The sequence below is a fragment of the Urocampus carinirostris genome, chromosome 3 (assembly GCF_059441175.1).
Source record: "Urocampus carinirostris isolate Australia breed hairy pipefish chromosome 3, RoL_Ucar_1.0, whole genome shotgun sequence".
NCBI classification, from domain to species: Eukaryota; Metazoa; Chordata; class Actinopteri; order Syngnathiformes; family Syngnathidae; genus Urocampus; species Urocampus carinirostris.
Genome location: NC_142351.1, coordinates 625,714 through 648,315, shown reverse-complemented (window position 1 = coordinate 648,315; position 22,602 = coordinate 625,714). Strand labels below are relative to the sequence as shown.

The window sequence follows — 22,602 nt, the reverse complement described above, 5'->3', positions numbered from 1 at the left end:
TCTGCAAAAAGCTCCTGAAAATATTCTACGAGACAGTAGTGGCGAGCGCCCTCTTCTATGCGGGAGCGTGTCGGGGAGGCAGCGTCGAGAAGAAGGATGCCTCTCGTCTCAATAAACTGGCTAGGAAAGCGAGATCTGTTGTGGGCAAAGAGCCGGACAGCCTAACAACAGTAGCTGAGAGACGGGCACTGAAAAAGCTGAGGTCAATCGTGGACAATCCATCCCATCCACTACACAGCATTATCTCCAGACAGAAGAGCAGTTCCAGCGACAGACTGCTGTCACTGTCTTGTACTACGGACAGACTGAAGAGATCTTTTCTTCCTCATGCCATGAGGCTCTTTAACTCCACCCGGCAGAGTAAAAGCCCACGGTAAACCACACCACCTACATTGCATATTACCGAATTTTATTGCAATATGTACTCTGTGTAGCACTATTTAGTTATTCTATATAACACGCTACATTGGGCATTTGCACGTCACACTGGGTATTTGTATATTGTATTCTTTTTGCCTTATTATTGTATTGTTCTCAGCTCAGGGATGCTGCTGGAAATGTGAATTTCCCTTCAAGTCAAGTCAAGTCAAATTTATTTATATAGCCCCCAAACACAAAAATGTCTCAAAGGACTGCACAGGATTACAGTTACAAAATGACACAATGACCTGATCTCAAACCAGCATGCGGGCAAGGAACGACTCAAAAACCTCAGTGTGAGGAGAAAAAGAGAAACCTTGAGAAAGGACCTCACATGTGGTAATTCCCCTTCCAGGATTGACCAGGGTGAATTACAATTAGCATTACTGTACACATAATAGTAAACATAAGGTAAGATGTTGAAAACGGGGAGGAATAAAGTATCTATCTATCTATCTATCAAAAGACAACTAAAGAGGAATCAAATGATGACTCACAAGACGTGGTAAGCTTTCTCTCCTGGCTTCGATCTCCGGCAAAACGAACATCAAATGCGACAGAAACAAAGTGAAAATAAATCCAAACAGCTTGCCAACATCATTTTTGCCGTTCCATGTATTCTGTTCCTCCACAAGCCTGCACAAAATGGAGTCATTTGATTTATATTTGGTTTCTTTTGTCTTTGATTAGCATATTTGGTATTGGAGTCATCCAAAAGTTACATTACTGTAATATTAGGGTACGTGGATTACGTTACTGACTACCTTTTAGAACAGGTAATTAGTGACTGTATCGAAATACATTTTGAAAGTAACCCTCCCAACCCTGATGGTAATCCATCCATCTATCTACCTTGGTCATATCCCTCAAGAGGGGTGACTGATGTAGCCACCCTCTTTCATGCATCAAAACATGTTGCATCATCGTTTCAAGCTGTTTTACTTTACTTCTTATTTAGTGCTTTTTTAATATACATCATTTAGTACAACTTATATATCTTTACATACAAAAAATAATTTGCAAAAGCAGCTCCTATATCTAGCAAAATATGCATTTTTTTATCCAACTGACATTGGGCACATCTTACCTTCAGCGCGATGCAAATTAGCTGAAGCTACGGCAAGCGCTGAAGCCCATAAAGTGCCAAACGAAACCGACAGTCGCAGACTCACATGACTTAACAATTGAATGAGGTACCGGATTATTAACAGTAATACAACAAAAACACAGATTTGGTGAGAATTCAAAAAAATATTACAAACAATCAAATTTCAACTCTGTTACACCGACAGCAAGACACGCACATACAATAACAAATAAAATAAACAAAAAAAACACTTAACCATTTTTGGACCATGGAGGGTAATCTACAATAGCAAAACGCAAAAAAACGCCGCATGCGTAATGACGTCACACAAACGGAAAACATCTTACCGCAATATCACGCGTAATAGCGCTCTTAAATTGACAAAACTTCACAAGCCCTCTTTGTCCGTTTCTCCCCTTTTTCAACGTACATTGCCTTCAAATGCTCGTTTTCCCCCTTTTCAAACTACATTGCCTTCAAATGTGTGTTCAGCTGGCGAATATCGACATTTTGGTGCCGACCTATCCATTATGCTAGTTTGTTTCTGTTGCTGCGTTCCCGAAAAGACGACAACTGAGTTTTCCAACCTCCGACCAGGAGAAAGGATATGTACCCCAACTTTGCAACTCAGACCTCCCACCTCAAGTGTCCTTCTAATCACATTTGCCCGGTTGGGGGTCAGAAAACCCCGACTTTCCACATTTTGGAGACGCTTTTCGGTCGAATCTGGTAGGATCTCCCGAAACACCCATTTTTGTGAACGCATCATGCGATCTGTGCCACTTGTACCCACAATCCATTGCGGCGCTGCCGAACAATAGAATGTGGAGAAAGTCCTCTAGTCGACTTCAAACGACGTCAACTCGACATAAGTTTCGCTTCGTGGTCCTTTTTAATCCCGAGTTGGAATTCGGAGAGAATGTGCTCCAGTGGGGAAGGACCTTTTCAAGAGAAGCTTCGGGGAGCCAAAGAGGAGAGCGAGCGAGAACATCCAGGACCGGACACTTTTTCCAAGCAGCTCGGGGAAGGTCCGTCATTTTCGCTTCTCCTACAAAACCTAAAGTGTAGGAAATCAAATGAAATTTTGAAGTCCAATCAAAACTTCAATAGTTCCCTGATTAAACAAATGCGAAATGCCAACATGACTTCAAACAAAAAGTGCATGGCCATTTCAATTGAGCTTTGGATTGGATCCAACATGGCGGCCCGCACGAATGCTGCGGCGAGTTGCTCATTTTTCTGCTTTTATATGTAACCGCGGTGTACTTGTCCCACCAAAGATCCACATTCACGCCGGACCGGATGATGAGGTTTTTATGATTACAGTTTCTGCAAATGAATGAGTCACAACATTAGCTTTTCTGCTGGCTTTGATCTCTTTGATCATGGCTATGAGAGTAGTTGTAAAGTATGTATGTTTCCATGACTTCCTTTATATTAAATTTTGAGGTTGACCGTGTATTATGTACTAAGGCCCTTGCAACATCCATATCCGCTTGGTCATCCTGGAAGGGGGATGACCACATGCGCAGTCCCTTCCCAAGGTTTCTTCATTTTGCGCATCCTGACCTTTTTTGAGTGTTTCCTTGCCCTCTTGTAGCTTTCAGATCAGGTTGATGTTACGATGGTGCTCTGCGCATTTTGTGAGTTTCTGTGAGTAAAGGCGTCACAAATAAATGCGAGTTGACTTGTGTGTTGCAGACATGGGTGAAGACCATCTTTCTACTGCGTGGCAAGAACCAGAGTGTCCAGGAACTGTTTACAAGATACTCCAAATTGTGTTGAACAGAGCAGGTCGGTGGTTTTACTTTGCGCAATCCGAGATATTTGGCCGTCGACGTCCAGCGTACTTTCCTTTGGAATAAGGTCCGGCCTTCTGTCTCGCTCATTCTTTCAAAATATATACAGTGAAGAAAAGAAGTATTTGAACACCTGAGTAAACCTCATCTCATAAGCTGTATTGGTTCACCTTATTAGGGTCGCGGGGGGGGGCTGGACCCCATCCTAGCCATCTCCGGGGAGTGGGCATTGGACACCCTGAACCGGTCGCCAGCCAATCGCAGGGCACACGGGGAAAGACGACACATTCACACCGTGGGACAATTCACCTGAAATGCATGTCTTTTGAATGTGGGAGGAAACCGCAGTGCACGGGGAGAACATACAAACTCTGCACAGTAGTAGCTGGATTTGAACCCACGCAGGAGGTTCCCATGACCTCAGAACTGTGCCGCACACGCTCTAACCACTGTATCGCCGTGCTGACCAGAGAAAATGAATGTTGATATTTGGTACGGTAGCTTTTGTCGGCTATTACAGAGGTCAAACGTTTCCCGTAGTCTTTCACCAGGTTTGCACACACTGCCGGAGATTTTTTTGGCCCACTCCTCCACGCAGATCTTTTCTAGATCAGTCAGGTTTCTGGGCTGTCGCTGAAAAACATAGAGTTTGATCTGCCTCCGAAGATTTTCGATTGGTTTCAGGTCTGGAGACGGGCTGGGCCATGCGAGAACCTTGATATTTTTCTTACAGAGCAATTCCTTGGTTTTCCTGGCTGCTTTCGGGTCATTGTCGTGTCGGAAGACCCAGCCACGACCCGTCTTCAACGCTCTGACTGAGGAGAGGAGGTTGTTCCCCATAATCTCACAATACACGGCCCCCAGTCATCCTCTCTTTAACGCAGTGCATTCGTCCTGTCCCATGAGCAAAAAAAAACCCCAAAGCATGATGTTATCACCCCCATTTTTCACAGTAGGGATGGTGCTCTTATGATCTCTTCATTCTTCTTCTTCCAAAGACGCTTAGTAGCATTATGACCAAAATGTACTATTTTGGTCTCCTGAACACAAAACCTTCTCCTGTGACTCCTCCGCATCATCCAAACGGTCTTATGCAAACTGAAGATGGGCCTTGACATGTACTGGTTTAAGCAGGGGAACCTTTGGTGCCATGCATGATTTCAAATCATGACGTCTTTGTGTGTTTCCTGCAGTAACCTTGGAAACGGCGGTCCCGGCTCTTTTCACGTCATTGACCAACTCCTGTCGCGTAGTCCCGGGCAGATTCATCACTGTTCTCAGAATCATTGAGACCCCGCGAGGTGGTCTCTCCGAATGAGATCGACCGTCATGTTTAGCTTCTCCCATTTTCTAACGATTGCTCCAACAGTGGACCTTTTGTCACCAGGCTGCTTGGCAATTGCTCTGTAGCCCTTTCCGACCTTCTGGAGGTGTCCAATTGTGTCTCCGGTGTCTTTGGACGGCTCTTTGGTCTTCGCCATGTTACTAGTTCAAGTCTTACTCATTGCGTGGGGTGGACTTGTGTTTTTATGCAGCCGACGACCTCAAACGGGTTCATCTGATTCAGGATGATACATGGAGTGCGGGTGGACTTCTCATGGGCGGACCAACAGGTTTTTTTGGGTCAGAATTCTAGAGGATACTCAGATGTTCAAATACTTCTTTTCTTCACTGTAGCTTACTTTCTGGTTGAACAGACAAGGTTGCTCTCTGTGGTTTCTGTAACATCCTTGAGAGTTAAGTCTTGGCAAAATGAAGCCCCATAAAACAGTGAAGCCCTGCAGGCAAATGTTTCACGCACGCGACGTCGGCTTTAAGACGAATCATGTCCTCCATGACGCCATCTCTTGGACAGAATCATTTATAACGTGATCGGTTCGTGCAATCAAATATCGGGGCGTCAATCTTGCGTTAGTCTGGCACTTTTCTTCAAACGACACTCTTTGCTAGCGAATCACTCTCCGCACACGCGTTTGGCGGGGCTTCGAACGTCATCGACACGCACATCGCCTGGCGCCGCACGAAGCGCTCCTCTGAAATACTCTGCAGGGATTCGAACAGGCGGGCACACGACTACTCGCCATCTAAGGTTCGGCTGTGGCGTAGTATAAGGGCGTCTCGCTGGCTGATTTTTTTCAAAGACGTTTATTTTGAAGTTCTTTTAGTGACGCTTTTGCTTTATTCGCGTGTGTGCGGATTTGACACGACCACGCGGACTTTTCTCTATTAAGAATGTGCGAGCGATGCTCCATTGAGTTCAAAGAGCCCTCGTGCGCTTTTCCATTGCGCCTTTATGCTGGAATGTCACTTTTATTAGGCCGAACAGGAACAAACCCCCCAAAAATATGAAGAAAAAAAGTTCATTTGAGCGTAATGGAATAAATGTACTTCCATCTCTTGGTTTCAAATCCCGAGTAAGGCTTAAGTTTGAAAAAGTCGCAGTCAACCTTTAAAAACACCCCCTCCCGTCGCTCCTGTCACAGTTTCTGCCTTACCTACGTTTTATCTCGTGTAAATTCCAAAATCTTTGACGGTTTCTGACGAGTGCCAGACGTTTCTCTCAAACGGGAAGTGCCGACGTCGGCCATATTGACTCGTTTTTGATGGCCTACAGAAAATCTAGCTCTGTAGCGATCCAGGCATAGGGCACACCACAAGAAAGCTTTAACACTCCTCTTTCATGAGACAACAGTTGATTTAGTCGATTAGATGACGTTGCCAATTTTTCTGAAAATATTCTTGTTTCCCGGAAAACTTCACAGAAAAATGGCTACTTGCAAAATGATGCATGTCAAGCAGAAGTTTTGCCCGGTGCTTTTTTTTAAATATAGATAGAATAGAATAGAATAGAATATACCTTTATTGTCATTGTTACAAATGGGCTAACATATTGTGACAACAAAATTGGGCATGGCACTCCAATTTTACACATAGTGAGGGTATGAGCAAGAAGATAAAGGAACAGAGAAGATAATGTTATAAAACAAGGGGAATAATATCTATGTTTTTGATATCTAAACAATACTTTCCATAAACACAAGGGCGCTTGGCTTGAAAAATAACATTTGATTGCAAGAAGACTAAACTTATGCAATAACTTTGCAAAAATTCTCAGCCCCTGATTGCCCCTGGGCAATACAAATACAGTGGGACCTCGGTGATCGCGGTTTATTGGGGACCAAAACCATCCGCGAAAAGTGAAAATCTGCGAATCAGCGACGCCCCTTCAAAAAAGAAAAACCCTTTGCAGTACACCCCCCCTGTATACAGTACACCATATGGAATAGTGTGAGAGAGAGAGATTCTTCTGTTCTTCTATTTCCTGCTTTCGATTTATCCGATAAACTGACTTCTTCCTCGGCGGCGAACATCTTTGGCTTTTTCTCGGCTTGGCTGGACGCACCGAGGGATAAAGAGCGTTTTGAAAAATCTTTAGACTCGAAAATTCGCCGCGAGAAAAAGGCGAGCTCACTGCCAGCTATGGCGAGAAGCGTACCGTATAGGAGGTAAGCGCGGTCTACTGTAGCCGACGGGCCAATGGGAGTCGAGTATTCGGCGAGTGCCGGCCAATCGGCTCGCGTCGATGGCCGTAGACGTGCGTTTCTTTGTCTTTTCAAATGACTCGTTCTAATTGAATGTTTTCTTTTCAGATGTTGTAAAATAATCTCCTTTCTAAATTGGAATATTTTCCATGATTCATTTTTGAATTGATATTATTATTATCAGAATTTTATTATTTAACTATGACTGGCCGCAAAGCTCTGAAGCCCCGAGCACGGAAGCGCAAAGTAGCGAGGTACCACTGTAAACGTGACTTGTGTCTTGCAGACGTCAGCCGAGAATATCTTGCTGCTGTGCGGCAGGAACCGGAGTTGCCTGACGTTGAAATTGAGGAGGAAAATCTGAAGCCTTATCACGTTAAGCAAGAGACGGAAGATGGGGAGCCTGTTCACCTGAAAGAAGAGGACAATTTTCAAGTTCGTTCAACCGCCGAAGATCAAGGTCAACCTGAAGATAACGGTCGGCAGGAGCTTCTAAGCATCAGCTCCCGTCAACATGTGGAAACGGATGAGGACGACTCGCAGTCGGAAGGTGGTAACACATGTTCTCAGTGTGGGAAAACGTTTCGAAGCAAGTATTATATGAAGTTGCATAGGAAATTCCATGCTGGCGAGAAGCCTTTTGCCTGCTCAATTTGTGGTAAAAAATTCACCCAAAATGGGAGCTTAAAAAAACACACCAGAACCCACACCGGCGAGAAGCCTTTTTCCTGCTCAGTTTGCGGTCAAAGATTCACTAACAGTTGGAACTTAAAATTACACACCAGAACCCACACTGGCGAGAAGCCTTTTGCCTGCCCAGTTTGCGATAAAAGATTTACTACAAGTGGCAACTTAGAGAGACACATTAGATCACACACTGGTGAGAAGCCTTTTTCTTGTTCAGTTTGCGGTCAAAGATTCACCCACAATGGAGATTTGAAATCACACCAACTATTCCACACTGGCGAGAAGCCTTTTTCCTGCTCAGTTTGTGGTCAAAGTTTCACTTCAAGTGAGCACTTAAAATTACACACCAGAACCCACACTGGCGAGAAGCCTTTTGCCTGCTCACTTTGCGATAAAAGATTCACTACAAGTTGCAACTTAAAGAGACACATTAGATCACACACTGGTGAGAAGCCTTTTGTCTGCTCAGTTTGCGGTCAAAGATTCTCTAAAAATGAGAACTTAAAAAAGCACGGACTATTCCACACCGGGGAGAAGCCGTTTTCCTGCACAGTTTGTGGTCAAAGATTCACTAAAAGTGAGAACTTAAAAATACACACCACAACCCACACTGGCGAGAATCCTTTTTCCTGCTCAGTTTGTGGTAAAAAATTTACCTTTCGTTGGATCTTAAAAAGACACACACTAACCCACACTAAAGAGAAGCCCTTTTCTTGCGCAGTTTGTGGTCTAAGATTTACCTTGCGTTGCTTCTTAATACGACACACACTAACCCACACTGGGGAGAAGCCTTTCACCTGCTCAATTTGTGGCAAAACATTCACAGTGAAAGGGAGCTTTAAAAAACACACAATATCTCACACTGGCGAGAAGCCCTTTTCCTGCTCAGTTTGTGGAAAACGATTCTCATTTAATTGCTCTTTAAAGTCACACCAAAAATCCCACACTGGCGAGAAGCCTTTTTCCTGCTCAGATTGCGGTAAAAAATTCACCCGAAGTGGACATTTAAAACAACACACACTAATCCACACAGGGAAGAAGCTTTTTACTTGCTCACTTTGCGGTAAAAAATTCACTACAAATAGAAACTTAAGAACACACACATTAACCCACACTGGGGAGAAGCCTTTTTCCTGCTCAGTTTGCGGTCGAGGATTCACTACAACTTCGAACTTAAAACAACACACACTAACCCACTCTGGGAAGAAGCCTTTTTCCTGCTCAGTTTGTGGAAAACGATTCTCACAGAATGGAAACTTAAAAATGCACCAAAAAACCCACACTGGCGAAAAGCTTTTTTCTTGCTCAGTTTGTGGTCAAAAATTTGCCCTAAATGAGCATTTGAAATTACACCATCTAACCCACTCTGGAGATAAGCCTTCCGCCTCTTCAGTTTGAGGAAAACGATTCACCTTAAGGGGGGACTGAAGATAACACACACTTACCCACACTAACGAGAAGCGTGGTCAAACATTCACTAAGAGTTGTAACTTAAAAAACATTCAATTGGCTAAGTATCACACAGGCTGTCCATAGGAACATAACGGCTACAAAACCATTTGCCCTCCCCTTTTTTCCTTTTTGCCAGCACATCAAAAAAGTTACATTCATTCACAGGAAGTGAACAGACTCTCTAGTTGTATCATAAAGATTTGTGACCCCAAAGTCTTCATATGGATTCAAAAGATTCAGGATTTGCATACCTATCATATTTCTTGATAGATGATTTATTTCATCTCTTGTCCCCATAAACTTTTGCCCTTTATCAATAATCTCATTTCATTAGCTGCATCACTCGTCCTCATTAGGGTCGCGGGGGGGGCTGGAGCTTATCCCAGCCATCCCCGGGCAGTGGGCAGGGGACACCCTGAACAGGTTGCCAGCCAATCGCAGGGCACACGGTGACAGACAACTCATTCACACTTAGGGACAATTGGAGCGGCCAATTCACCTGAAATGCATGTTTTTGGAATGTGGGAGGAAACTGGAGTGCCCGGAGGAAACCCACGCAAGCACGGGGAGAACATGCAAAGTCCGCACAGGAAGTCTGGAGCTGGTTATCAATAATTATAATAATAAGATGGCCAACATAGATCTCTAGGGTTTTGGCCTGTTCTCACCAGAGCAACAAAGCTTGGAGAGCCCGCGGTTCTCTCCGTCCCTGTCGTCCGGATGATAGCAACCTCTGTGAGGTCCACAGCTAAAAGAGTTAAGAACCCAACTATTTTCATCTTCTTGTGAGGCCACGAGCTGCTTCTCACACACTCCTCCCTTGAGTGACTTTTGTTCTCAAAGGTACACATAAAGGGTGAGTGCAAAAACCTGTCTTTGGTGTTTTGGGCAAATATCCCATGTTAGCACGCTATGAAAACAATCCCCGATCATTGAAATGAGTCTATCATCTTCAAACCGTGTTCATTGATCGGTACTGTGAACCTGTTGCATCAAATGCAATATTGCACAACCGTTGCGATACCAACGGTATCACGACAACCCTGTATGTAACATCCCACATGCCAACATTTCTTGTGTAAATACCATGTCAATTATAACTATAGCCTCATCCCCCTTGTTTTATAACATTATCTTCTCTGTTCCTTTATCTTCTTGCTCATACCTCACTATGAATGTGTAAAACTGGAGTGTCATGCCCAATTTCGTTGTCACAATATGTTAGCCCATTTGTAACAATGACAATAAAGGTATATTCTATTGTATTCTATTTCTTCCATCTTCCCCCTTGCCAACTGTAAGGGAAATTATGGTCTAAGGTTGCCCTTCATACTAAATTCTATACTTTTACTTTTATGTATTTATAGTGACTCAATAACTGTACAGTTAAGTTTTCGAGTTGCTTTTCGGAGCGAACGCCTCCAAGGTCAAGAGCACAAGCTTCCCAAGCCAAGGAACTTTGTCTCTATAAATTGGAGGTCACTGGTCATTTTCTCAAGACTCCCATCTATTTTCAAACAATGAACTTCTGTGATGTATCATTTATTTTACTCGCACGCCGTCGACCGACCAACATTATACACTGCATTGAAATATGTCATTCCTGTTTAAACCAATCAGAATGCGCTTAGGTGCACGTGTTTTATTCTATCCTCCAATCAGAAATCTAGGAAACGGTAAAAGAAAGAGGCTGTCTCCTTAGTCCGCGGGATAATATTATTATTGAAATCCAAGAACGCAATTTTGCTTCGTTTCGATGGGCTCGCTTTGCTTTAATAAACGAGTTTGATTGGAAATCAAAAGTTTCTTCTTTCATCCGGACACGGTTTCGACATTTTACCAGCGCCCGCCGTCGCATTTCAACACCCGGAGCTCTTTTTTTTTTTCTCGAGTTTGGGTGACCAAGCCGACTCCGAGCCGCCCTTCTAACCAGAGAGTTGCCTTTAAACTTGCATTTTGATTTGAAAAAAGGGGAAAAGTGTCAATATTACCCATGATTATACATCATGTTTGCATTTAATTGAAAAGAAGGAAGCAGTTACTCCTAATCCATTGGAGAGAGAAATACAATTCATGATCAATAATCTAACCTTCATTTTGAAAACAAATATTGCCGACTTTTGCAATATTTGTATACTCGTTTGTGCTTTTTCCGTTTTTGGATGATGAGTAAGTGTGTTTATTCAATTTTGGTGTCACCAATTTTTGCAAACGATCGTATTTTTCCAATATCCGCATATTTACTTTTATTTTTCAAGTACCGGACAAGGGATCTTGATTTTGGATCATCGATTCTACACTTTGAAGCGTCATTTTATGACCCTTTTTGTTACTGAAGTGGGAAGGTTCCAATCTAGGAACACCGATACTTCTGGCATCAAGTTTCTTGCCTACACGGACAAAACGCTTTGATGGAAAACTCCGAATGCTATTGGTTAATAAGTTGAAATTGGAGTTGGAGGAACGCATCGCTCCAGTACATGAAAGTTCACGATTTGAATGTTTAGCAAAAAGGTTGGAAAGAGCTGAAAGAAGAGAGAAACATCACCTGGAGAAACAGAGCAACAAACGGCAGAGCTTGGCCTCCCGTCTAGGCCTTTCCTGGGACGACGCCCCGAAGCATTTACCGTATTTTCCGCACTACGGGGCGCACTTGGTTATAGGGCGCACGCCCAATAATAGTTTTTGGTCCTATATCTTTCATAGATAAGGCGCACCAAATGATAAGGCGCTACAACGGGAACTTGGACAAAACAGTCAGATGGTTCGGTCCAACCAATTTCCCCCTTAACATTCCCAAAGCTTGCAAAGAAAATTCGTGTCTCAGACACGTACGGAAACATTTTTTGTACCATGTCACTCAAATGCATCGTTCCAAATATCATTCGGAAGGTTCAAATTGTGAACCGAAACGGTAGTGAAATCAAAAACGTTTCATTTTGTTTTTGTGTCATGTTTCTTGATGGATGATCTATTTCATCTCTTGTCCGCATACAATTTTGCCTCTTATACACAATTATAATGGTTATAGTAACAAGATCTCCGACCTAGGTCCCTAGGGTTGGGGCCTGTTCTCACCAGAGCCATAAAGCTTAGAGAGCCTGTGCTTCTCTCGCTACCTCAGCAGAGCAGAAAACATCATCAAGGACTTTTCTCACCCCGGCCACCATCTCTTCGACCTGCTGCCTTCCGGCAAGCGCTACAGGTCACACAAAGCAAAAACGAACAGACTCAGAGACAGTTTCTTCCCCACAGCATTTACCACCCTAAACAGACACCGCACAAAAAACTGAAAACTGTTGCAAAAATAAATAAATAAATAAATAAATACCTCACATGTATGTAAAATGGTACTCACGTACATGCTGTCTGCACTATGTTTGTTTTTTAAAAAAAAAAAAAAAAAAACACTACCTCATACGAATATAATGTTACTCATGTCTTGTTCTTGCACATGTCGACTGCACTACGTTTAATGCTCAAATTGCACAATGTCTGACCATTTCTTGTTTCATGCTGACTATTTTTTGCACTATGATGACTTTGCACCAAATGCAATATTGCACAATTTTTTTCTCATCACGACAACCCTGTATGTAACATCCCACATGCCGACATTTCTTGTGTAAATATCATGTAAATTATAACTACCTTATCCCCCTGTCTTATAACAATATCTTCTCTGTTCCTTTATCTTCTTGCTCATACCTCACTTGAATGTGTAAAACTGGAGTGTCATGCCCAATTTCGTTGTCACAATATGTTAGCCCATTTGTAACAATGACAATAAAGGTATATTCTATTCTATTCTATTCTGTCGTCCGGATGGGAACAATCCCCGTGAAGTCTGCCGCCAAAAGAGATAGGAAGCTTTATCTTTTTATCTTCCTGGTTGGCCATGTGCCGCTTCTCACACACACCTCTCCCCTGAGGGCCTTTTCTCAAAGGTACACAAGAATGGTTAATGCAACAAAATGTCTTTGGTGTTTTGGGCAAATATCCCATGTCGGCACGCATGAAAACGATCCCTGATCATTGAAATAAGTCTATTATCTTACAAACAAGACCAAATTTGGTCAAAATTTCAGTTAAAAAACGAGTTTGTGGAGCTGATCCTCTTTTCTATGGCCTGGACAAAGACAGGAGCACAGAAAGCCGGGTGGCAGCCAAAGGAGGGGTCCTCGGCGCACAGATCCCAGACTACAGAAACAGACTTTTCAAAGTTTCTAAGTTTATTCCTATACAGTTTCGGGATCAGATGAACAAATTGTACATTTAACAACAAACTCTTTGTTAGACCTGTTAGCAATTAGCACTTTGATGGGGTAAATCTGATGAAATATTTTCAACAACATTTCTCTTTGTTTCTAAATAAGTAGTAATTGGATAATCTTGTCAATCAATTCAACTCATTTCATCCAAAAAGACAAACGCTATCCAGCCAGCAGACTTCTTTTTGGCTCTCAGAGTCATCATTGCTAGACCGGCATTTTCAGAGCGGAGGTTCCATATAGGAACATAGGGGGGAATCAAATCACAGAGATAATAGAGATAAGAGGGCGCAAATCCATACAAACATATCTATGTTAATAAGAGAACCTTAAGGTCACATCTCAAGCGGACTGGGAGCCAGTGCAGGTTGGCCAATACAGGAGTAATATGCTCAAACTTTTTGGTCTTAGTCAAAAGCTGCCGCATTCTGAACCAGCTGCAATCTTTTGATGCCGGACTTCGAGAGACCAGAAAGCGATACATAACAGTCATCGAGCCGAGAAATCATAAACCCGTGAATCTGATTGAGACAGCATCTGGCCAATCTTCGCAATATTAAGGAGGTGGAAGAAAGCTACTCGAAGTCATATTTTTCACATGTAACTGAACATCAGATTAGGTTTAAATATAACACCTAGATTTTTGACCGAGTCACATTTGTCTAGGTTCAGGGTAATGTTTGAAAACAACTGACGACAGTGAGCTGGACCAATAATCAATATCTCAGTTTTTTCTGGGTTAAGGCGTAAAAAAATGAAGTGACATCCATCTTTGAATCCCAGTAAAGCAAGCCTCCAGATTTCTATAACTTAACTGTCCAGTTGTCTCCAGTGGCACGATCCGTTGAGTGTCACCTGCATAGCAATGGAAACTAATATTATACTTGCGGATAATGTCACCAAGCGGGATCATATAAATACTCAAAAGACGGGGGCCAAGTACAGAGCCTTGAGGAACACCACAGGGGACATTAGATCGATAGAGGTCAGATTGCCATAGTTAACACATTGCATCCTTTCTGACAGGTAGGACCTAAACCACGGGAGTACAGTTCCTGAGATACCAACGCGTTCTAGACGAATCAATAATATGTTGTGGTCGACCGTATCAAAAACAGCGCTGAGATCCAGCAGCAGTAACATTGATGAGGCACCAGAATCTATTGTTAAAAGGAGATCATTAGTTCCTTTATCAAGGGCGGTCTCAGTAGAATGTTTTGCCCTAAATGCTGACTGGACAGTTTCAAAGAGGTTTTTTTCTGACATAAAGTCATTTAGCTGCTGTGCAACGACCTTTTCAAGTAATTTCGCAAAAAATGGCAGATTTGACGCTGGCCTATAATTACCTAGGCTTTCCGGGTCAAGGTTATGTCGCCTAAGCGTTTGTTTAATGACGGCAGACATGAAGGCTACGGGAACAATACCCGAAGATAGCGATAAATTGATAATATTTAAAACTGATGGTCCTAAGATCCCAAACAGATCCCTCACCAGTGAAGCTGGAAACGGATCAAGCAGGCACGTAGTTTGTTTGGCCCTACTGACCATCTGTGTTAGATTATGAAGGGACAAATCATTGAAAGTGGACAACCGTCGACACCGTCCTTACCTAACACCTCTATATCTTTAAGGTAGGACAAATTTAAACGGCTTTCATTTAAGATTTCATTCCTGATGAGCTGAATCTTTTTATTAAAATACTCCATTATTCATGAGCAAAATTTCGGATTATTCTCATGTATAACAATAATCTTAAACTAAAACGATGCTTTAGCTGAGGCAAGAGCTACTTTATATTTCAGCAAGCTGTCACACCAGGCAAGTTGGAAGACCTCCAGCTTTTCGTTGAAGTTTTCTGCAACCTTGTTTGAGTAACCTGGTTTCTTCAGCAAACCAAGGTGTATTCTTCTTGGGTCGGAATTTATGCCTTAGGGGCGCCACAGAATCAAGAACATTAACCAAAGCAGTATTGAAGTTGTTTGTAAGTGAGTCAACAGACCCAGTTTACGAAGGGGAGGCTGCAGTTACCGTAGGTAATAATTCTTTTAAGGCTAATACCGTGTTAGGGCGGATATTGCGACTGCTGAAGCCTAAATTGTCCTTCTCACAGTAAACATTAAACAGCACCTCACACTTAACTGTTCATTTTGCCGGCTATGGTTTTTGGACTGTATACTTTATATTCAGCTACAATCGCGGGACTCAAAGCCGGGGTTTGGGCTAGTTTTGTGACTCTGTTACATGTTCTAATGTGGGCGCATGCGGCTAATATACAGGTGCGGCCTGTGTAAGTACAAAATCGGTTTTCCTCCCAAAATGTGGTGGGTGTGGCTTATAATCAGGTGCGCTCTATAGTCCGGAATTTACGGTGTGTATATATATATATATATATATATATATATATATATATATATATATATGCACACAGTGGAAGCTGGGTTTTCGGACGCCTCTCAGTTCAAACAAATCGGTTCTCGACCAAAAATTTGGAAAAATTCTTGCTCGGCTTTTCATTTGAAAAATCGGAGTTCCAACGCCGGTACGCTAGGGGCGATGCTGAGCGGTGTACGGGTGTAGATCGTGCAGATTGGCCCCACCCCTTGTGAAGAACTGTTGTCACGGCAACGCGCATTCCTTTTTGCTTTTGTTTTTAATATCGGTGAACAGAGTGTTTTAACCCCTAATGATGCCGCGGAAGAAGGTCAGTGCTAGCAGAGAGTAGTGCGTACAACTACTGAACGCATTTCTCTAGCGCTTTACATTGTGCTTCACATTTCCCAACAGCAGCCGTGCAGCCATGTAAGACGCTAACCTGCTTTTTGGGGGTATTGGGGGTTCAGTCTCTTACCCAAGGACACTTCAACATGTAACACGGACAAGCCAGGATTTGGACTGGGATCCCTTAATCCTAAGACGATCGCTCTACCTCCTGAGCTACTGCCCCCCATATTGCATTTAAGAAAGAAATAATAGCAAAATATGAAGAAGGTGTGCGAGTTTCCCTTCTTTCGAGGGAATAGAGCATGGCTTCTGCAGACCACCACAAAGGTAAGAAATCCTATTCATAATTCTTTTCTTTATCTTTTAAGCGCTCACCACTTGTGGCGGAGACCCGGGTGCTAAATGACGTGTAAAAGAGTCTGATTTTTTTATTTTGACACCTTCACGTTAGCTAACGCGAACGTACGATTAGCCCGGGTTAGCTTCATGTTTACGTTCGTGGTAAATATTCAGGGTGTGGGGAACGGATTAAAACGATTTTACACGACTTTTAATGGGAAAAATGATTTCGGTGATCGAACAAATCGGTTTTTCGAACAGGGTTCTGGAACGGATTATGGTCCAGAACCCAGGTTCCACTGTATATGGCCAAAATAGCAACACATTTCCAATATATATATATATATATATATTAGGAATCACATCTACTCTATGTGTAACACCACCTGGGGTAGAACTATCATCAGAGGGGATGGGGGTAAACATGCCAAAGTGAATAGGTGTGTCAAATTGTGGAGCTAACATATTGCTCTGATTAAACATGTTTCAAAGATTAACAGAAAAAAATGTAAATAAGTCAAAATCACAAAATAAATCAGCAGCCTGCGTATCACTGTGACACTGTACTGTAATGAGCTAAACAATATCGCTCATGATAGATAGATGGATAGATACTTTATTCATCCCCGTAGGGAAATTCACACACTCATGTAACTAAAAATACTGTGAGCTGATGTGGCAGGTAGGACAGTCCTCGGTTCGGCGAGTTTGATGGAAGTCACGGGTCACGGCACCGATGCCACTCCTTGCACATCTGTTTCTCTGCACTATTGTACTTACAGCGTTATTGTTACAGTGTTATTGTTACTGTTTACCTGACTGCCCATTTTGCACATTTGGTTCGCTACTCCTCTTGCACTATTTGCGCTACTGTAAAATACTATACATAGCCATAATTATTTAGTATATTATTAGTACCCAATACTACAACTCAATGCAACATTTTATTTATATCTGTACATTCAAGGAAACCGTGCGGGTCGGATGTATCAACATTTCCTTCTGTATACACGTGTACTAGAATGACAATAAAGTCGATCTGAATCGGAATCTTAAAAATGTACCATTTGCCAAATTATTCGATTTAGTTATCTGACTCCATTAACCAAACATAACCTTCATTCACCTGACAATGTGTGCACATTTCTTTTTGTGAAAAGACGGACAAGAACCCGGCATTTCCACACGAGGGCAGATTTAATTTCTTGAATATTAACTCCATCCAAAGCGCCGAATTAGTGTCGCTCGAGTCTTCGTCGAGCCTCCTTTCTCCTTCGATCTTCTGAAGTTCTTCCGGCCCACGCCTTTTTCCGCGAGCCGGCGCGTCAGGAAAACCCCCCACGTGGGCTCCACCACCTCGCCTCGATGTTTGTCCTTGTGTGTCTGGCCTCCTCTGTTAGAGTCCTGTTATCAACAGAACTAAACAAAACATTCGCATTCGGAACGGCGTGGACTAAAGCTCACTCAGTGAAAATCTTTATTGCATCTAATAAATGTAACTTGTATTTAATCGTATTAAACCATATAATCCTTTAATGTATGTGGACATAACATTTTGTGCTCATTGCAAGTTCTACTCACATTAAATCACCCAAATTGGAACACACAGATATAGAAAGGTTTTTTTTCTCGCCTGAATTTGTTTTTGCAATCAAATGCCCGCAAATGAGTGTAGCGTGGGTGTCCTAACAGGTGAGACAATAGCTTGGTACCGTGAAAAAATGGATCCCAAAGTTAAAAACACATTTTTATAAATAAAATGAAAAAAATAGCAAAAAAAAAATAGGGATCATGGCCATCCCAAAGAAGTTAGGCACCTCGGCACCTAAGTCGGTCATGCTTTCATCCCTCCAGATGAAATTGGACACGAGAAAGCGGCCGTGTGACACAACACTCTTCTGTTCAATTGCTGGTTTACCCCTGCCGCATCATACGGGTGCTTAGTCTATCCTTAAGAACGCCTCCACAATCCCACTATCCTTTCACAACACCTCTCCGCTCCTTCCTAATAGCTCGAGCTTCCACTAGATTTAGACCTCTTTCCTCCACCCATCCACTTTAATGGCGGCCTTCCTGATGGTCTCCTTCCATTGACTTCTGCTCTGTAGATCCTCTCCATGTGTCCAAAGCAACCGAGTACTCTCTTATCCACACGCTGGCTCAGTTCATAACATTTCATATTTCGCTTTCATGTTTTCTTACCATGTGGTCATGGTGATTTCCAGTTCCAGTCTCAACTTCATCTTGGTCCATGATAATCCAAGTCCCTTTTCTGTTTTGTCTTGACACATAGTTGAGTTTAGATTCTGGCAAAAGTAACGTGATTTCAGACTATTTCATGGCCATAATAAAAACCCATTACCACATGGCTTTCAATTAGATTTATTTGGTTCAAAATCTAATTTGGTGGTTACCAATTCGGTCAGCAGGCGGTGCTCTCGGTTTCCGACACGAATTCGTTTGAAATAGCCCGCGTTTAGCGTTTGTCATGAAGGGTCCAACTTTAAACACAATGTATTTTCAACTTTAATTGATCAATTTTGTAGTTTGTTTATATGGATAGTGATCAGTTCAAAAGAAAAATAACATCGACCCAAAAATAATGCTGACAGGACAAAGAAAATGGAATCAAACGAAAGAATAAAGCACATTGTTGACACAAGCGCTCAGGGTTGGAAGGTGGAAGAAATGATGCAACAGGTCAACAGTAATGATCAATGCACCCGGTTTTAAGATAATGGACTCATTTCAATGATCAGGGACTGTTTTCATAGCCTGCCAGCATGGGATATTTGCCCAAAACACCAAAGAGGTTGTCGCAATAACCCTTTTTGTGTACTTTTGAGAACAAAAAAGACCCTCAGGGGAGAAGTGTGTGAGAAGCAGCAGATGGCCAACCAGGAAGATGAAGAAATAAAGCTTCCTATCTCTTTTGGCGGCAGACTTCACGGGGATTGTTCTCATCCGGACGACAGGGACGGAGAGAACCACAGGCTCTCCAAGCTTTGGGGCTCTGGTGACAAAGGGGCCCCAACCCTTGGGATCTAGGTCGGCCTTCTTATTGTTATGATAATAATAATTATCGATAAAAGGCAAAATTTTATGGGGACAAGAGATAAAATAGATCATCTATCAAGAAACATGACACATATGCAGATCATGAATCTTTTGAATCCATCTGAAGACTTTGGGGTCACAAATCTTCATGATACAACTGGAGAGTCTACTAGCTTCCTGTTAATGAATGTGGCTTTTTTGACGTGGTAGCAGTCAGTGGTTGAAAAAAGGTGAGGGCAAATGGTTTTGTGGCCGTTATGTTCCTATAGACGACCTGTAGGATACTTAACCAATTGAATGTTTTACAACTCTTAGTGAATTTTTGACCACAAACTGAGCAGGCAAAAATCTTCTCGCCAGTGTGGGTTCTTGTGTGTCATTTCTAATGTCCAATAATAGTCTGAAAAAATGTCTGTGTAGTAACCTGGGAAGCCCTTTGAGACTCTTGTGATTAAGGGCTATACAAATAAAAATGACTTGACAATATAGATATTTTGTTTTTCACCACAATGTCAACAGGTAAAAGGCTTCTCTTCAGTGTGGGTTAATGTGTGTCTTTTTAAGTTCTGACTTGAAGTGAATCTTTGACCGCAAACTGAGCAAGAAAAAGGCTTCTCCCCAGTGTGGGTTAATGTGTGTCTTTTGAAGTTCTGACTTGAAGTGAATCTTTGACCGCAAACTGAGCAAGAAAAAGGCTTCTCCCCAGTGTGGGTTAATGTGTGTCTTTTGAAGTTCTGACTTGAAGTGAATCTTTGACCGCAAACTGAGCAAGAAAAAGGCTTCTTGCCAGTGTGGGTTCTGATGTGTAGTTTTAAGTGCCCATTCTGTGAAATTTCTTACCACAAACTGAGCAGGCAAATGGTTCCTCACCAGTGTTTTTTTTGGTGTGATTTCAATCGCCCAATTTGGGCAAATTTTTGACCACAAACTGAGCAAGAAAAAGGCTTCTCGCCAGTGTGGGTTCTAGTGTGTATTTTTAAGTTCTCACTATTAGTGAATCTTTGACCACAAACTGTGCAAGAAAAAGGCTTCTCCCCAGTGTGGGTTCTGGTGTGCATTTTTAAGCTCCCATTTTGGGTGAATCTTTGACCGCAAACTGAGCAAGAAAAAGGCTTCTCGCCAGTGTGGGTAATTGTGTGACGTTTTAAATTCCCATTTGTAGTGAATCTCTGACCACAAACTGAGCAAGAAAAAGGCTTCTCGCCACTGTGGGTTCTAATGTGGTTTTTTAAGCTCCCATTGTCGGTGAATCTTTGACCACAAATTGAGCAGGAAAAAGGCTTCTCGCCACTGTGGGTTAATGTGTGTATTTTCAAGTGTCCATTTCGGGTGAATTTCTGACCACAAACTGAGCAAGAAAAAGGCTTCTCGCCAGTGTGGGTTCTTGTGTGTCTTTTTAAGTGCCCATTCAGGGTGAATTTTTTACCACAAATTGAGCAGGAAAAAGGCTTCTCGCCAGTGTGGGTTCTTATGTGTATTTTTAAGCTCCCACTTTCGGTGAATCTTTTATCGCAAACTGAGCAGAAGAAAGGCTTCTCGCCAGTGTGGGTTAGTTGGTGAGTTTTCAAGTGTCCATTTTGGGCGAATTTTTGACCACAAACTGAGCAAGAAAAAGGCTTCTCGCCAGTGTGGGTTATTGTGTGTCTTTTTAAGTGCCCATTCAGGGTGAATTTTTTACCACAAATTGAGCAGGAAAAAGGCTTCTCGCCAGTGTGGGTTCTTATGTGTATTTTTAAGTTCCCATTCCGGGTGAATTTTTGACCACAAACTGAACAAGAAAAAGGCTTCTCGCCAGTGTGGGTTATGGAATGTATTTTTAAGTCCCAACGCTGGGTGAATATTTGACCACAAATTGAGCAGGAAAAGGGTTTCTCGCCAGTGTGGGTTCTGGTGTGTATTTTTAAGTTCCCACTTGTAGTGAATGTTTCACCGCAAACTGAGCAAGAAAAAGGCTTCTCGCCAGTGTGGGTTAATGTGTGTGTTTTTAAGTTTCCACTTGTCATGAATCCTTTTCCACAAACTGAGCAAGAAAAAGGCTTCTCGCCAGTGTGGAATTTCATATGCAACTTCATATAAGACTTGCGTGAAAATGTTTTCCCACACTGGGAACATGTGTTACCACCTTCAGCGTTTGCGGGGCGGGACGTGTTGTCGTCTTCCGTTTCCAGGTGTTGATGGGAGATGATGCTTAGAAGCTCCTGCCGACCGTTATCTTCAGGTTGACCTTGATCTTCAGGTTGACCTTGATCTTCGGCGGTTGAACGAACTCCACTCACTCGCAAGACTGGACCATCGTCCTCCTCCTCAACAGGCTCCCCATCTTCCGTCTCTTGCTTAACGTGATAGGGCTTCAGATCTTCCTCAATTTTATTGGCAGGCAACTCTGGTTTCGGCCGCGCAGTAGCAAGATATTCTCGGCCGACGTCTGCAAGACACAAGTCACGTTCATTTGTTTTGCCCTCAACTCCTTCAGAAGCATTGTCCCCGAGTGCCAAAATGTAAAAAAAAATTATAAAGGCTTAGGCGCGGCTGATCAGTAAGTATTAGGCCTCTGGGAATGAAATGCTCGTTTTTAGAGGATAAAAAGGGGCCGGAGGGACTTCCGACGGCGCTACGAGGTAGACGGCAGCAAGGAAAGTCGCTCGGGCAAAAATCACCAAAGACAAATGTAATACATACTAGGAGAAAGAGAGAAAGGCTACAATTTGTGACTCATATTAAAGAAAAACACAAAACACGGTCAAGGAGGGGAGACGTGTTGAGCAAACGGGCGCTAAGGAGAAAAAGACAGAGGGAGCAGAAGGAATGTCATCGGTCGACGAGGGACGCCACTCGGCCATCCTCCGCCAAATCCCTAAATGAAGGCGAGAACATACCGAAGCAGCCGGCGGGAACAAGATTGCCGTGGCAAGACTTGAAAAAGAAGAACTTCTGGAGCGCGCTTTGTCGCTGGAGCGGAGGCTGGAAGGCATGGAGGAGCTACATGCTAACACGGAGGAGCCAACGACGAGACCAGAAGAATCCATAGCCCAGGAAGGGATGGATTCCCGGGGGTGTTCTCCAAAAGCTTTAAGGAAGAATTAACAGCGGTACTGCATAAAGTATTTAACTATGCGCTAACAAAAGGATCCTGGTCGGAAGCCATCGTAAGAGTCTTGCACAAAGAAGGAAAAGACCCAATGTCGTGTGAAAGCTAGAGACCACTTACTTAACTTTCTAACCATCTC

The 22,602-nt window shown here is 42.8% G+C and overlaps 3 protein-coding genes across 6 annotated transcripts in view; 1 reads left to right on the top strand and 2 right to left on the bottom strand.

Annotated features, from left to right (window-relative positions):
* LOC148368184 (uncharacterized) overlaps nt 1-22,602 on the bottom strand; it is a 316,699-nt gene that overhangs the window by 76,234 nt on the left and 217,863 nt on the right. The window lies entirely within an intron of this gene.
* Nucleotides 1,861-10,712, top strand: LOC148368197 (uncharacterized). Its single transcript, XM_088330188.1, has 3 exons — nt 1,861-2,535; nt 3,209-3,301; nt 7,135-10,712. Exons 1-3 carry the CDS (start codon nt 2,427-2,429, stop codon nt 8,931-8,933), a joined length of 2,001 nt encoding a protein of 666 aa, XP_088186314.1. The 5' UTR covers nt 1,861-2,426; the 3' UTR covers nt 8,934-10,712.
* LOC148368196 (uncharacterized) overlaps nt 17,009-22,602 on the bottom strand; it is a 29,193-nt gene continuing 23,599 nt past the window's right edge. For 2 of the 4 annotated variants that reach the window (XM_088330202.1, XM_088330204.1), the window contains one exon: nt 18,685-21,800. In XM_088330202.1, coding sequence (XP_088186328.1) covers nt 20,242-21,800 — 1,559 coding nt within the window. In that variant the 3' untranslated portion in view covers nt 18,685-20,241. Of the gene's footprint in view, nt 17,738-18,520; nt 18,625-18,684; nt 21,801-22,602 lie in introns of those variants that run through there. The other 2 variants (XM_088330205.1, XM_088330206.1) reach the window with 2 other exon arrangements.

Excerpts from the sequence above, each read along its gene's own strand:
- LOC148368197 (XM_088330188.1), top strand. The coding sequence starts at position 2,427 with ATGTGCTCCAGTGGGGAAGGACCTTTTCAAGAGAAGCTTCGGGGAGCC. Across the intron at positions 2,536-3,208 it reads TTCCAAGCAGCTCGGGGAAG|ACATGGGTGAAGACCATCTT; the intron begins GTCCGTCATTTT and ends TGTGTGTTGCAG. Across the intron at positions 3,302-7,134 it reads AATTGTGTTGAACAGAGCAG|ACGTCAGCCGAGAATATCTT; the intron begins GTCGGTGGTTTT and ends TGTGTCTTGCAG.